Genomic DNA, 17,421 nt, shown 5'->3' on the forward strand with positions numbered 1-17,421 from the left:
CACTAGAGGCTGTGATGGTGTCCTCCCACTAGAGGCTGTGATGGTGTCCTCCCACTAGAGGCTGTGATGGTGTCCTCCCACTAGAGGCTGTGATGGTGTCCTCCCACTAGAGGCTGTGATGGTGTTCTCCCACTAGAGGCTGTGATGGTGTCCTCCCACTAGAGGCTGTGATGGTGTCCTCCCACTAGAGGCTGTGATGGTGTCCTCCCACTAGAGGCTGTGATGCTGTCCTCCCACTAGAGGCTGTGATGGTGTCCTCCCACTAGAGGCTGTGATGCTGTCCTCCCACTAGAGGCTGTGATGGTGTCCTCCCACTAGAGGCTGTGATGCTGTCCTCCCACTAGAGGCTGTGATGCTGTCCTCCCACTAGAGGCTGTGATGCTGTCCTCCCACTAGAGGCTGTGATGCTGTCCTCCCGTTAGAGGCTGTGATGGTGTCCTCCCATTAGAGGCTGTGATGCTGTCCTCCCACTAGAGGCTGTGATGCTGTCCTCCCACTAGAGGCTGTGATGCTGTCCTCCCACTAGAGGCTGTGATGCTGTCCTCCCACTAGAGGCTGTGATGCTATCCTCCCACTAGAGGCTGTGATGCTGTCCTCCCACTAGAGGCTGTGATGCTGTCCTCCCACTAGAGGCTGTGATGGTGTCCTCCCACTAGAGGCTGTGATGGTGTCCTCCCACTAGAGGCTGTGATGGTGTCCTCCCACTAGAGGCTGTGATGCTGTCCTCCCACTAGAGGCTGTGATGGTGTCCTCCCACTAGAGGCTGTGATGGTGTCCTCCCACTAGAGGCTGTGATGCTGTCCTCCCACTAGAGGCTGTGATGCTGTCCTCCCACTAGAGGCTGTGATGGTGTCCTCCCACTAGAGGCTGTGATGGTGTCCTCCCACTAGAGGCTGTGATGGTGTCCTCCCGCTAGAGGCTGTGATGGTGTCCTCCCACTAGAGGCTGTGATGCTGTCCTCCCACTAGAGGCTGTGATGCTGTCCTCCCACTAGAGGATGTGATGCTGTCCTCCCACTAAAGGCTGTGATACTGTCCTCTCACTAGAGGCTGTGATGCTGTCCTCCCACTAGAGGCTATGATACTGTCCTCCCACTAGAGGCTGTGATGCTGTCCTCCCACTAGAGGCTGTGATGGTGTCCTCCCACTAGAGGCTGTGATGGTGTCCTCCCACTAGAGGCTGTGATGCTGTCCTCCCACTAGAGGCTGTGATGGTGTCCTCCCACTAGAGGCTGTGATGCTGTCCTCCCACTAGAGGCTGTGATGCTGTCCTCCCACTAGAGGCTGTGATGCTGTTCTCTCACTAGAGGATGTGATGCGGTCCTCCACTAGAGGCTATGATACTGTCCTCCCGTTAGAGGCTGTGATGGTGTCCTCCCACTAAAGGCTGTGATACTGTCCTCTCACTAGAGGATGTGATGCGGTCCTCCACTAGAGGCTATGATACTGTCCTCCCGTTAGAGGCTGTGATTTTGTCCTCCCACTAGAGGCTGTGATACTGTCCTCCCACTAGAGGCTGTGATGCTGTCCTCCCACTAGAGGCGGTGATGCTGTCCTCCCACTAGAGGCTGTGATGCTGTCCTCCCAGGAGAGGCTGTGATGCTGTCCTTCTGCTAGAGGCTGTGATGCTGTCCTCCCATTAGAGACAGGAAGTTGAATGATTCAGCCGTGCTAACCCCCAGGAAGTTGAATGATTCAGCCGTGCTAACCCCCAGGAAGTTGAATGATTCAGCCGTGCTAACCCACAGGAAGTTGAAGGATTCAGCCGTGCTAATCCCCAGGAAGTTGAAGGATTCAGCCGTGCTAACCCCAGGAAGTTGAATGATTCAGCCGTGCTAACCCACAGGAAGTTGAAGGATTCAGCCGTGCTAATCCCCAGGAAGTTGAATGATTCAGCCGTGCTAACCCACAGGAAGTTGAAGGATTCAGCCGTGCTAACCCCCAGGAAGTTGAATGATTCAGCCGTGCTAACCCCCAGGAAGTTGAAGGATTCAGTCGTGCTAACCCCCAGGAAGTTGAAGGATTCAGCCGTGCTAACCCCCAGAAAGTTGAATGATTCAGCCGTGCTAACCCCCAGGAATTTGAAGGATTCAGCCGTGCTAACCCCCAGGAATTTGAAGGATTCAGCCGTGCTAACCCCCAGGAATTTGAAGGATTCAGCCGTGCTAACCCCCAGGAATTTGAAGGATTCAGCCGTGCTAACCCACAGGAAGTTGAAGGATTCAGCCGTGTTAATCCCCAGGAAGTTGAATGATTCAGCCGTGCAAACCCCCAGGAAGTTGAAGGATTCAGCCGTGCTAACCCCCAGGAAGTTGAATGATTCAGCCGTGCTAACCCCCAGGAAGTTGAAGGATTCAGTCGTGCTAACCCCCAGGAAGTTGAAGGATTCAGTCGTGCTAACCCCCAGGAAGTTGAATGATTCAGCCGTGCTAACCCCCAGGAAGTTGAAGGATTCAGTCGTGCTAACCCCCAGGAAGTTGAAGGATTCAGTCGTGCTAACCCCCAGGAAGTTGAATGATTCAGCCGTGCTAACCCCCAGGAATTTGAATGATTCAGCCGTGCTAACCCCCAGGAATTTGAAGGATTCAGCCGTGCTAACCCCCAGGAATTTGAAGGATTCAGCCGTGCTAACCCCCAGGAATTTGAAGGATTCAGCCGTGCTAACCCACAGGAAGTTGAAGGATTCAGCCGTGCTAATCCCCAGGAAGTTGAATGATTCCGATTCCGAGGGGTAGTGTGGGCGTTTTCTGAAGTCAACCATCTCCACTGTTTTGTATGTGTTGAGTTTCAGGTTATTTTGACTGCACCAGGCCACTAGTCGGTCGACCTCTCCATTGTGTTCAAATCAAATCAAATCAAATGGTATTTGTCACATACACATGGGTAGCAGATGTTAATGAGAGTGTAGCGAATTGATTGTGCTTCTAGTTCAGACAATGCAGTAATAACCAACAAGTAATCTAACTAACAATTCCAAAACTACTGTCTTATACACACAAGTGTAAGCGGATAAAGAATATGTACATAAAGATATATGAATGAGTGATGGTACAGAGCGGCATAGGCAAGATGCAGTAGATGGTATTGAGTACAGTATATACATATGAGATGAGTATGTAAACAAAGTGGCATAGTTAAAGTGGCTAGTGATACATGTATTACATAAAGATGCAGTAGATGATATAGAGTACAGTATATACGTATACATATGAGATGAATAATGTAGGGTATGTAAACATTATATTAGGTAGCATTGTTTAAAGTGGCTAGTGATATATTTTACATCATTTCCCATCAATTCCCATTATTAAAGTGGCTGGAGTTGAGTCAGTGTGTTGGCAGCAGCCACTCAATGTTAGTGGTGGCTGTTTAACAGTCTGATGGCCTTGAGATAGAAGCTGTTTTTCAGTCTCTCGGTCCCAGATTTGATGCACCTGTACTGACCTCGCCTTCTGGATGATAGCGGGGTGAACAGGCAGTGGCTCGGGTGGTTGTTGTCCTTGATGATTTTTATGGCCTTCCTGTGACATCGGGTGATTTAGGTGTCCTGGAGGGCAGGTAGTTTGCCCCCGGTGATGCGTTGTGCAGACCTCACTACCCTCTGGAGAGCCTTACGGTTGTGGGCGGAGCAGTTGCCGTACCAGGCGGTGATACAGCCCGCCAGGATGCTCTCGATTGTGCATCTGTAGAAGTTTGTGAGTGCTTTTGGTGACAAGCCGAATTTCTTCAGCCTCCTGAGGTTGAAGAGGCGCTGCTGTGCCTTCTTCACAATGCTGTCTGTGTGGGTGGACCAATTCAGTTTGTCTGTGATGTGTATGCCGAGGAACTTAAAACTTGCTACCCTCTCCACTACTGTTCCATCGATGTGGATAGGGGGGTGTTCCCTCTGCTGTTTCCTGAAGTCCACAATCATCTCCTTAGTTTTGTTGACGTTGAGTGTGAGGTTATTTTCCTGACACCACACTCCAAGGGCCCTCACCTCCTCCCTGTAGGCTGTCTCGTTGTTGTTGGTAATCAAGCCTACCACTGTTGTGTCGTCCGCAAACTTGATGATTGAGTTGGAGGCGTGCGTGGCCACACAGTCGTGGGTTTACAGGGAGTACAGGAGAGGGCTCAGAACGCACCCTTGTGGGGCCCCAGTGTTGAGGATCAGCGGGGTGGAGATGTTGTTGCCTACCCTCACCACCTGGGGGCGGCCCGTCAGGAAGTCCAGTACCCAGTTGCACAGGGCGGGGTCGAGACCCAGGGTCTCGAGCTTGATGACGAGCTTGGAGGGTACTATGGTGTTAAATGCCGAGCTGTAGTCGATGAACAGCATACTCACATAGGTATTCCTCTTGTCCAGATGGGTTAGGGCAGTGGCAGTGTGGTTGAGATTGCATCGTCTGTGGACCTATTTGGGCGGTAAGCAAATTGGAGTGGGTCTAGGGTGTCAGGTAGGGTGGAGGTGATATGGTCCTTGACTTGTCTCTCAAAGCACTTCATGATGACGGAAGTGAGTGCTACGGGGCGGTAGTCGTTTAGCTCAGTTACCTTAGCTTTCTTGGGAACAGGAACAATGGTGCATAATAGAGAGATATACTGAGTATAAAAAACAGTAGGGGCGCCTGCTCTTTCCATGACTAGAGGTGAGAGCATGAATCTAGTATAATGATCCCTGGTGTAGAGTGACTAGAGGTGAGAGCATGAATCTACTATAATGATCCTTGGTGTAGAGTGACTAGAGGTGAGAGCATGAATCTAGTATAATGATCCCTGGTATAGAGTGACTAGAGGTGAGAGCATGAATCTAGTTGATTGATCCCTGGTATAGAGTGACTAGAGGTGAGAGCATGAATCTAGTTGATGATCCCTGGTGTAGAGTGACTAGAGGTGAGAGCATGAATCTAGTTGATGATCCCTGGTGTAGAGTGACTAGAGGTGAGAGCATGAATCTAGTATAATTATCCTGGTGTAGAGTGACTAGAGGTGAGAGCATGAATCTAGTATAATGATCCCTGGTGTCGAGTGACTAGAGGTGAGAGCATGAATCTAGTATAATGATCCCTGGTGTAGAGTGACTAGAGGTGAGAGCATGATTCTAGTATAATGATCCCTGGTGTAGAGTGACTAGAGGTGAGAGCTTGAATCTAGTTGAATGATCCCTGGTGTAGAGTGACTAGAGGTGAGAGCATGAATCTAGTTGATGATCCCTGGTGTAGAGTGACTAGAGGTGAGAGCATGAATCTAGTTGATGATCCCTGGTGTAGAGTGACTAGAGGTGATAGCTTGAATCTAGTTTAATGATCCCTGGTGTAGAGTGACTAGAGGTGAGAGCATGAATCTAGTTGATGATCCCTGGTGTAGAGTGACTAGAGGTGAGAGCATGAATCTAGTATAATGATCCCTGGTGTAGTGACTAGAGGTGAGAGCATGAATCTAGTATAATGATCCCTGGTGTAGAGTGACTAGAGGTGAGAGCATGATTCTAGTATAATGATCCCTGGTGTAGAGTGACTAGAGATGAGAGCATGAATCTAGTATAATGATCCCTGGTATAGAGTGACTAGAGGTGAGAGCTTGAATCTAGTTGAATGATCCCTGGTGTAGAGTGACTAGAGGTGAGAGCATGAATCTAGTATTATGATCCCTGGTATAGAGTGATTAGAGGTGAGAGCATGAATCTAGTTGATGATCCCTGGTGTAGAGTGACTAGAGGTGAGAGCATGAATCTAGTATTATGATCCCTGGTGTAGAGTGACTAGAGGTGAGAGCATGATTCTAGTATAATGATCCCTGGTGTAGAGTGACTAGAGGTGATAGCTTGAATCTAGTTTAATGATCCCTGGTGTAGAGTGACTAGAGGTGAGAGCATGAATCTAGTATAATGATCCCTGGTGTAGAGTGACTAGAGGTGAGAGCATGAATCTAGTATAATGATCCCTGGTGTAGAGTGACTAGAGGTGAGAGCATGAATCTAGTATTATGATCCCTGGTGTAGAGTGACTAGAGGTGAGAGCATGAATCTAGTATTATGATCCCTGGTGTAGAGTGACTAGAGGTGAGAGCATGAATCTAGTATTATGATCCCTGGTATAGAGTGATTAGAGGTGAGAGCATGAATCTAGTATTATGATCCCTGGTGTAGAGTGACTAGAGGTGAGAGCATGAATCTAGTATTATGATCCCTGGTGTAGAGTGACTAGAGGTGAGAGCTTGAATCTAGTATAATGATCCTGGTGTAGAGTGACTAGAGGTGATAGCTTGAATCTAGTATAATGATCCTGGTGTAGAGTGACTAGAGGTGAGAGCATGAATCTAGTATAATGATCCCTGGTGTAGAGTGACTAGAGGTGATAGCTTGAATCTAGTATAATGATCCTGGTGTAGAGTGACTAGAGGTTAGTGCATGAATCTAGTTGATGATCCCTGGTGTAGAGTGACTAGAGGTGAGAGCATGAATCTAGTATTATGATCCCTGGTGTAGCATAAAGAGTCCGAAATATGTTTTTCCCAGCTTCACGTGTTGCTTCCTGTTTGTCTGGAAGTCAGTGATCCATCTTGACAGATGCAGCTGGACACGTTCAACTGAGAGAGTTTGTGTTGTAGCAGTTCCGGGATGATGGTATTAAATGCAGAGCTGTAGTCCACAAACGATAACCTTGGAAATATGTCTTTGGGTTATGGAGGTGTTTGAAGATGTAGTGCAGATAACGTGACATCAAACACACCCAACGCCTTTTGAACAGCAGCAGGTCATATCCTGACGTACAGTATGAATGTGTCCCAAATGGCAGCCTATTCCCTACATAATGCTCTATGGACCCTGGTCAAAAGTAGGACGCTATGAAAGGAATATGGTGACATGGAAACCTACTACAGTGTCTTTGGGAAGTATTCACAGCCTGTTTTTCACACATTTTGTTGAGTTACAGCCTGAATTTAAAATGAATTAAATTTAGATTTTTTTTGTTTTGTCGCTTGGCCTACACACAATATCCCATAATGTCAAATAGGAATTATGTTTTTTAAAATGTGTACTAATTAATCAAAAATGAAAAGCTTAAATGTCTTGAGTCAATGAGTATTCAATCCAAATCAAATCAAATTTTATTTGTCACATACACATGGTTAGCAGATGTTAGTGCGAGTGTAGCGAAATGCTTGTGCTTCTAGTTCCGACAATGCAGTAATAACCAACAAGTAATCTAACTAACAATATCAAAACTACTGTCTTATACACAGTGTAAGGGGATAAAGAATATGTACATAAGGATATATGAATGAGTGATGGTTCAGCATGTAGATGGTATTAAATGACAGTAAACAAAGTGGCATATTTAAAGTCTAGTGATACATGTATTACATAAGGATGCAGTCGATGATATAGAGTATATACGTATGCATATGAGATGAATAATGTAGGGTAAGTAACATTATATAAGGTAGCATTGTTTAAAGTGGCTAGTGATATATTTACATCATTTCCCATCAATTCCCATTATTAAAGTGGCTGGAGTTGGGTCAGCGTCAATGTCAGTGTGTTGGCAGCAGCCACTCAATGTTAGTGGTGGCTGTTTAACAGTCTGATGGCCTTGAGATAGAAGCTGTTTTCAGTCTCTCGGTCCCAGCTTTGATGCACCACTGACCTCGCCTTCTGGATGATTGAACAGGCAGTGGCTCGGGTGGTTGATGTCTTGATGATCTTTATGGCCTTCCTGTAACATGTGGTGTAGGTGTCCTGGAATGGCAGCGTTGTGCAGACTACCCTCTGGAGAGCCTTACGGTTGAGGGCGGACAGTTGCCGTAACAGGCGGTGATACAGCCCGCCAGGATGCTCTCGATTGTGCATCTGTAGAAGTTTGTGAGTGCTTTTGGTGACAAGCCGAATTTCTTCAGCCTCCTGAGGTTGAAGAGGCGCTGCTGCGCCTTCTTCACTGACGCTGTCTGTGTGAGTGGACCAATTCAGTTTGTCTGTGATGTGTATGCCGAGGAACTTAAAACTTGCTACCCTCTCCACTACTGTTCCATCGATGTGGATAGGGGGTGTTCCCTCTGCTGCTGAAGTCCACAATCAAGTTTTGTTCGTTGAGTGTGAGGTTATTTTCCTGACACCACATGCCCTCACCTCCTCCCTGTAGGCCGTCTCGTCGTTGTTGGTAATCAAGCCTACCAACAAACTTGATGATTGAGTTGGAGGCGTGCGTGGAACGCAGTCGTGGGTGAACAGGGAGTACAGGAGAGGGCTCAAAGCACCCTTGTTTTGAGGATCAGCGGGAGGAGATGTTGTTGCCTACCCTCACCACCTGGGGGCGGCCCGTCAGGAAGTCCAGTACCCAGTTACAGGCGGGGTCGAGACCCAGGGTCTCGATTTTTGTTTTGTACTATGGTGTTGAATGCCTGTAGTCGATGAACAGCATTCTCACATAATTCCTCTTGTCAGATGGGTTAGGGCAGTGTGGTTGAGATTGCATCGTCTGTGGATATTTCGGTAAGCAAATAGGGTGTCAGGTAGGGTGGAGGTGATATGGTCCTTTTTCTCTCAAAGCACTTCATGATGACGGAAGTGACGGTAATTAGTTACCTTAGCTTTCTTGGGAACAACAAATGGGAAAGCAGACTGGTATAATTGATTGAATCTTCCGTAAACACACCGGCCAGCTGGTCTGCGCATGCTCTGAGGGCGCGGCTGGGGATGCCGTCTGGGCCTGCAGCCTTGCGAGGGTTAACACGTTTAAATGTCTTACTCACCTCTCCTTTTGTTATGGCAAGCGTAAATAAGTAAACATTTGCTTAACAAGTCACATAAGAAGTTACATGCACTCTGTGTGCAATGATAGTTTTTAACCAGATTTTTGAATGACCTGTACCCCACACATGAAGTTATCTGTAAGGTCCCTCAGTTGAGCATGAATTAGGGTGTTTTAACCGGATTTTTGAATGACCTGTACCCCACACATGAAGTTATCTGTAAGGTCCCTCAGTCGAGCAGTGAATTCAACCAGAAACACCAGGGAGGTTTTCCAATGCCTCGCAAAAAGGGCACCTATTGGATGGGTAAATTTTAAAAAAGCAGACATTGAATATTCCTTTGAGCATGGTGAAGTTATTAATTACACTTTAGATGGTGTATCAATACACCCAGTCACTACAAAGATACAGGCATCCTTCCCAACTCAGTTGCAGGAAGGAAACTGCTCAGGGATTTCACCATGAGGCCAATGTTGACTTTCAAACAGTTAGAGTTTAAAGGAAAACTTTGTGATTTTGAAGCCCTTTATCTACTTCCCCAGGCTCAAAGGTACTCTTGGATACCAGTTTTATGTGTCTGTGTCCAGAATGAAGGAAGTTAGAGGTAGTTCCGTGAGCCAATGCTAAGTAGTGTTAGCGCAATGACTGGAAGTCTATAGGTATATGCTAGCACTCTTCATATTTTCAAGCATGGTGGTGGCTGCATCATGTTATGGGTATGCTTGTCATCAGCAAAAACGGAATAAAGGTAAGCACAGGCAAAATCCTAGAGGAAAACCTGGTTCAGTCTGCTTTCCAACAGACACTAGGAGACAAATTCACCTTTCAGCAGGACAATAACCTGAAACACAAGGACAAATATACACTGCAGTTGCTTCCCAAGACGTCATTGAGTGGAGTAGTTACAGTTTTCACTTAAATCGGCTAGAAAATCTATGGTAAGACTTGAAAATGTCTGTCTAGCAATGATCAACAACTAACTTGACGGAGCTTGAAGAATTTAAAAAATAATAATGTGCAAATATTGTACAATCCAGGTGTCCAAAGCTCTTAGAGACTTACCCAGAAAGACAAAGATGATTCGAACAATATTGACCAGGGGGTTGAATACTTATTTGATCAAGATATATTAGTGTTTTATTTGTAATTTTTTTATTTACTAATGTTCAAATCTTTTTTTCCACTGACAAGAGTATTTTGTGTAGATCGTTGACAGAAAATGACAATTAAAAATGCATTTTAATGTAAAAAAAAAACAAAAGTAGGAAAAGGATTGTAAATAGTTGAAGGCTGTTTATAGTCACGGGTCTATATGTATCTACATAAAGACCTAGCCCTAGATGGGCCACTCACTGCACCTACTGGTGGCCAAGATAGGAATGTAACAACAAATGTATGTAAATGGCAGATGAGATTTAATCCCCAGTTTATTCCATTAGATTAGTCTAATAAGTGGGGTATTGCATATTAATAGAGAAGGCTGTTAATATCACAGTGGGACTTTAAAAAGTACTGTTCATTTTAGAAGAATATGTATTCCTTTTATATCAATGATTTTCTGAGCCTAGATTCAGCCATAATCTAATGAACAGTATCTAGCCACTATAAAGAGAGGGCTGAGGCTATATTATAGGATCATTACAGTTTGAAATCTCATTTGCTGCACTTTGGTGCCTTATCTCCTGTGGCTCCGCCTAACCCAGGTAGGTATGTGTGAATACGAGTGTTGGTGAATAAATCAGAGGAGAGAGCCCGGAGGGGGAGGAAGGTTGGAGAGGAGGCGGAGGGATGGAGAGAGAGAAAGAGGCTGAGAGGGAGAGAAGGATGGAGAGCAGAACAGGCTGGAGGAAACAGATATATCCTGGAGCCAGGCCTCTCAGTGGGAGCTGCAGGACAGCCAGCTTTCTTCCTTCTTCCTGTTCGGTATGGTATTGTACCAACTAGAGGCCACACAGAGTTCAGCTACCGCAACATCTCCACCTCTCAGCCTCGGTCTACATACAAACTACTCAAAGAAAGTCTCAACCTTCTCTCTTTCTCTCTCCACTTTCTCTCCACTTTCACTTTTTTCTTTCTCTTTCTCTTTCTCGCTCTTTTCTTTCTTTCTTTCTTTCTTTCTTTCTTTCTTTCTTTCTTTCTTTCTTTCTTTCTTTCTTTCTTTCTTTCTCTCTCTCAAACCTCTCTCCATAACGCACCCTGTAACATGGTTGTGTTGCAATGCGGAGCCTCTGACCTTGTTGTTCTTTTGCATAACTGTCTTGGTTTGAATTATGTTTGTTTATTTGGTTGTTCAATGATTCATGTGTGGAGACTAGAGCAACAGCCCCTGTAGGGCTGGATGTAGTAGAGGGTGTTAGCATCTAGGCTTCCTGTAGCTTATGCCTCACAGAAAACACACACACACACTATGGTCTCTCAGCTGAACATAATAAGGCTTAGTGAGAGTTATTTCTCTGCTGGAGTTTCATCAATGGACAGATGCTAATCTCTTCCTCCCTGTCACTGGGTCCTGTTGTTCTCTTCTGACCAGAGAATTATTATTATTTTTATTTTTTTGTACCTTTATTTATTAACTAGGCAAGTCAGTTATTTTCATTCCTATTTTCAATGACGGCCTAGGAACAGTGGGTTAATTGCCTGTTCAGGGGCAGAATGACATATTTGTACCTTGTCAGCTCGGGGATTTGAACCTTGCAACCTTTCGCGGTTGCAACCACTAGGCTACCCTGCCGCCAGTACTGTTGCTACCTTGTTTATATGGTGACAATCACAGCATCCCTCTCTTTCTCCTAATGTTCCTCTCAGCTATGTACATGTTGTGTCAGGATGTTTTGTTTTTGTAGAGGTTTGTTATTAGCCTGGTCCCACGTCTGTTTGTGCTGTAAAGCTAACCGTTCATTGGGACACAAGGTGACACAAACAGATGTGGGACCAGGCTAGAGTTGCGTAGATTCTGTGATAGGGGATGGAAAATGGGGTTCAACTTGTCACATGAAGTCCTGTAATACCTCATGTAAACCCTCTAATTCTCATTTTGCTATGAAAAGTCTCAAAAGACATTTCAAACATGTAGGTAGTTTCAAACATCCTAGATAGTTTGAACTAGATCTATCCTTACCTTAATGACCTAGTCCTCCTGTTGAGGAAGAGGTCTATCCTTACCTTAATGACCTAGTCCTCCTGTTGAGGAAGAGATCTGTCCTTACCTTAATGACCTAGTCCTCCTGTTGAGGAAGAGGTCTGTCCTTACCTTAATGACCTAATCCTCCTGTTGAGGAAGAGGTTTATCCTTAATGACCTAATCCTCCTGTTCAGGAAGAGGTCTATCCTTAATGACTTAATCCTCCTGTTCAGGAAGAGGTCTATCCTTACCTTAATGACTTAATCCTCCTGTTGAGGAAGAGGTCTATCCTTACCTTAATGACCTAATCCTCCTGTTGAGGAAGAGGTCTATCCTTAATGACTTAATCCTCCTGTTCAGGAAGAGGTCTATCCTTAATGACTTAATCCTCCTGTTCAGGAAGAGGTCTATCCTTACCTTAATGACTTAATCCTCCTGTTCAGGAAGAGGGATCTGTTTCACAGCAGCAGTAGCTGCCGCATACATAACAAACTTTTGAAGGAGGTGAAACAAGGTTCTGCATATCATGTTTAGTTTCCTGTTTGTTTTTGTTTCCTCCAGATGAGAAAGAGGAGGGTATTCTCGGCAGCATCCTCCTGCCTAGCTTTCGAATATCTATGCTGTCTGTCGACGACCACATCAACAGAAAATATGCCTTCAAGGTCAGTACTCACTTCTTGTTTTCATCATTTTGTCAAACAGTTTTTTTTTTGGTGGGGGGGGGGGCTACAGTAGTTGATGCTTTATATTTGATGTCTGAGATCCCAGAGCTATGAGGAAACAAGTGAGGGATGCATTAGAAGGTAGAAAATGCCAGTTGGTTCGATTTGTCTGGGAGTGGTCCGAGTGAGGGGCCTAATTGGACGATCCTAATGGGAGGGATATGTAACCTAAAAACTATCTGTTATTGGCAGGGAGGTTTGAAACTCTTATTTTTATTGGTCTGTTAACTTATACCGCCTGATGATATTGCCAGGCTAGCCAAAACTCCATCTCACCAAAACGGGATGCAATTTCAGACTTTTCAAACAGCTCTTACACAAAAATGGCATTATCATAATTTTCACAATATATACTGAGTGTCCAAAACATTAAGAACACCTTCCTAATATTTAGTTGCACACCCCCCTTTTTGCCTGTAGAACAGTCTTTATTCGGTCCTCCCGAGTGGCCCAGCAGTCTAAGGCACTTGAGGCGTCACTACAGAACTATGTTCGATCCCAGGCTGTGTCACAGCCGGCCGTGCCCGGGAGACCCATGAGGCGGTGCACAATTGGCACGGTGTCGTCCGAGTTAGGGGAGGGTTTGGCCGGCCGGAATATCCTTGTCCCATCTCACTCTAGCGACTCCTTGTGGCGGGCTGGGCGTCTGCAAGCTGACTTCCGGTCGCCAGCTGGACAGTTAAGCGAGCAGTGTGTCAAGAAGCAATGCGGCTTGGCAGGGTCGTGTTTCGGAGGACGCATGGCTCTCGACCTTTGCCTCTCCCGAGTCCGTAGGGGAGTTGCAGCGATGGGACAAGACTGTAACTACCAATTGGATACCACGGAATTGGGGAGAAAAAGGTGTAGAAATGTTTTGTCAGGGCATGGACTCTACAAGGTGTCGAAAGCGTTCCACAGGGATACTGGCCCATGTTGACTCCAATGCTTCCCGCAGTTGTGTCAAGTTGTCTGGATGTCCTTTGGTTGGTGGAACATTCTTGATACACACAGAAAACCCAGCAGTGTTGCAGTTCTTGACACAAACCGGTGGGCCTGGCACCTACGACCATACCCTGTTCAAAGGCACTCGATTATCTGTTAATTAACAAAAAAATGACTGAAGATTCTGGTAACTTTAGTAAATTACCGGTAGTTTTGCAACCCTCGTCTGGGTCAAAGAGAGGAAAAACAAGGCTTGTTTTTGGCATGTACCACTACTGCTTTAAGCATTGTTAGTAAGCAGCAGAAGCTACAGCATCACGTTTCGCTCCAATAGCCTCTTGAGTCCTGCGGCAACCAGTTGTATTTCATTTAATGGCGTCTCTCTCAGTGCTGTGGCTTTTTCTCTGGTCTGGTTCCTTTACAAAGCCAGAGGGAGGGAGAGACGAGGGTTTCGGCTCAGCCCTGCCAAGCAGCACAGCCACACACAGACGCCCAGGAGTCTGCCCAAGCTTGGTCTCTCGAACCAACCACACAGACTCAAGTTTCCATTTCCTCAGAGAGAGAGAAGGGGGCGAGAGCGAGCTGAGGGAGAGGAGGAAGAAACAGAGCTCTGCATGATTCCTGTAGCTCTATCATAATTATAGAAGCATTTCACACAACGCAGAAGGAAATGTAATGAGGATAACTCGGCTGTATGCCAGTCATGTTAAAAGGGTGCAAATTAGATTTTCACAGGTTAAAAAGCTTTTCACACTTGATTTGGCAAATTCCTTCTTCAATTCACATGTGAGGTGAAAACACGTTATTCTCCTCACATGTTAAACAGGTGGTGTTAACATGTGAACTTTATATTGGGTACATATGAACATATATATATATATATGTAGTCACATATAGTGTCTCTTGTGTTTTCACATTGTCAAACTGCAAATTACACACGTGAATCTGCAATTCACATGTGAGGTGAAAACACGTTATTCTCCTCACATGTTAAAAGGTAGGTTGCATAAACATCACCACATGTAACATTAGAATATGCATCAAAAGTCTCAGTGCAAAGTTACACCGCTATTATTATTATTATTATGATTATTATGATTATAAAAACATATTTTTATCAGACAAACCGGTCCCTCTTCAAAGCTAGCTTCTCGTTTTTTGGGCCACAATTGAGTCGTAACCCCATCCTTGTGGGTATTACCGCACTTAGCTACGAATGACGGAAAAGTACTACAACACTCACTTGCTCGACTACCAAACACACAGGAAAAGAGGAGATGCACTTTTAATATGGTTATATGGTTTCTTCTAAGTGCATGTACATAGTCAGTTCACCAGCGTCAACACTTGGTTTGGAATGTAATTACATGTTAGCATGGCTAATAGCTAATGCTAGCCAGCTGGAACTAGCTTGGTAGCACCGGTTCTCATTTTACGTTGAGAAATAGTGCATTCTGGGTAGTTCCGAAGATAACCCGGAAATAACTTAATAAATGTGTAAAAACGCTAAAACATAACTAACTAACTAAACTCATCCTTCCTTCCTTTTAAACTCTCCATATTCTCTTGTGGCGAACATGGCAGTTTCACAAGTCCCTTATTCCTCACTGACTGTTGTTACAAATTAATTTGTGGATGGCAAAGGAATGACTGCCTTTTGTTTGTCAGGCTCTGGTAAACAGGATGTTGGAAAAAAAGATTACTCATTCAATGTGTTCTTGTCTGTCTCTCTCTGCTGTCTTCCACGCACACACTAACAATGCCTTGGTTTGTCTATTGTGAGCGGATCTTGAGTGAGGAGAATCGGCTGCCAGTTTACCAGTCCAAGTTTTGCACGGTAAGTCCTGATTCCATATTAGTGGCATGCACATCTTATGAGTCATGGGTTTAGATAGCCTACATGGGTGAACGGTGGTGTGGATATCCACAGCCCACTGATTCTCACGTTCTTCACCTGCTGTCAGCCAGGATTTTCTCTCCCACAATATACACCTGCTCAAGCAGGGAGGATGTAAACTAGTCACTGATGCTGTCAAAACTAATGACCAGCGCTCCTTAAGAAGTACATGAAGTTGTGTGTGTGTGTGTGTGTGTGTGTGTGTGTGTGTGTGTGTGTGTGTATACAGTTGAAGTCGGAAGTTAACATACACCTTAGCCAAGTACATTTAAACTCAGTTTTTCACAATTCCTGACATTTAATTATAGTAAAAATTCTCTGTCTTAGGTCAGTTAGGATCACCACTTTATTTTAAGAATGTGATATGTTAGAATAATAGTAGAGAGAATTATTTATTTCAGCTTTTATTTCTTTCATCACATTCCCAGTGGGTCAGAAGTTTACATACACTCAATTAGTATTTGGTAGCATTGCCTTTAAATTGTTTAACTTGGGTCAAACGTTTCGGGTAGCCTTCCACATGCTTCCCACAATAAGTTGGGTGAATTTTGGCCCATTCCTCCTGACAGAGCTGGTGTAACTGAGTCAGGTTTGTAGGCCTCCTTGCTTGCACATACTTTTTCAATTATGCCCATACATTTTCTATGAGATTGAGGTTAGGGCTTTGTGGTGGCCACTCCAATACCTTGGCTTTGTTGTCCTTAAGCCATTTTGCCACAACTCTGGAAGTATGCTTGGGGTCATTGTCCATTTGGAAGACCCATTTGCGACCAAGCTTTAACTTGCTGACTGATGTCTTGAGATGTTGCTTCAATATATCCACATAATTTTCCTGCCTCATGCGGCCATCTATTTTGTAAAGTTCACCAGTCCCTCCTGCAGCAAAGCACCCCCACAACATGATGCTGCCACCCCCGTGCTTCACAGTTGGGATGGTGTTCTTCGGCTTGCAAGCATCCCCCTTTTTCCTCCAAACATAACGATGGTCCTTATGGCCAAACCTTTCTATTTTTGTTTCATCAAACCAGAGGACATTTCTCCAAAAAGTACGATCTTTGTCCCCATGTGCAAACCGTAGTCTGTTTGTTTTATGGCAGTTTTGGAGCAGTGGCTTCTTCCTTGCTGAGCGGCCTTTCAGGTTATGTCGATATAGGACTAATTTTACTGTGGATATAGATACTTTTGCACCTGTTTCCTCCAGCATCTTCACAAGGTCCTTTGCTTTTGTTCTGGGATTGATTTGTACTTTACACACCAAAGTACGTTCATCTCTTGGAGACAAAACGCGTCTCCTTCCTGAGCGGTATGGCGGCTGCGTGGTCCCATGGTGTTTATACTTGCGTACTATTGTTTGTACAAATGAACGTGGTACCTTCAGGCGTTTGGAAATTGCTCCTCAGGATGAACCTGACTTGTGGAGGTCAACAATTGGCTTATTTCTTTTGATTTTCCCATGACGTCAAGCAAAGAGCCCCTGAGTTTGAAGGTAGGCCTTGAAATGCATCCACAGGTACACCTCCAATTGACTCAAATGATGTCAATTAGCCTATCAGAAGCTTCTAAAGCCATGACATCATTTTCTGGAATTTTCCCAGCTGTTTAAAGGTACAGCCAACTTAGTGTATGCAAACTTCTGACCCACTGGAATTGTGATACAGTGAATTATAAGTGAAATAATCTCTGTAAACAACTGTTGGAAAGATTACTTGTGTCATGTACAAAGTAGATGTCCTAACCGACTTGCCAAAACTATAGTTTGTTAACAAGACATTTGTGGAGTGGTTGAAAAACAAGTTTTAATGACTCCAACCTAAGTGTATGTAAACTTCCATCTTCAACTGAATATATATATATATATACATTGTAGAATATATATATATATACAATATATATCAAAATATTTATATATACTGTATATTCGTAAAAATAAAGTAAAACCCTTAAATGAGTAGGTGTGTCCAAACTTTTGACTGGTACTGTGGGTCATAACCTTCCTTCATAGTGAGGGTGCTATTGTAAAGAAAGTTTGAA

At 44.7% G+C, this 17,421-nt stretch overlaps 1 protein-coding gene across 1 annotated transcript in view; it reads left to right on the plus strand.

Moving 5' to 3' along the window:
• LOC115115443 (pleckstrin homology domain-containing family A member 5-like) overlaps nt 1–17,421 on the plus strand; it is a 291,617-nt gene that overhangs the window by 206,570 nt on the left and 67,626 nt on the right. Inside the window, 1 exon segment of the mRNA XM_065022294.1 lies at nt 12,412–12,512. Within this exon segment, the coding sequence (XP_064878366.1) occupies nt 12,412–12,512 (101 nt within the window).

The sequence above is a fragment of the Oncorhynchus nerka genome, linkage group LG9a, assembly GCF_034236695.1.
Source record: "Oncorhynchus nerka isolate Pitt River linkage group LG9a, Oner_Uvic_2.0, whole genome shotgun sequence".
Taxonomy (NCBI): domain Eukaryota; kingdom Metazoa; phylum Chordata; class Actinopteri; order Salmoniformes; family Salmonidae; genus Oncorhynchus; species Oncorhynchus nerka.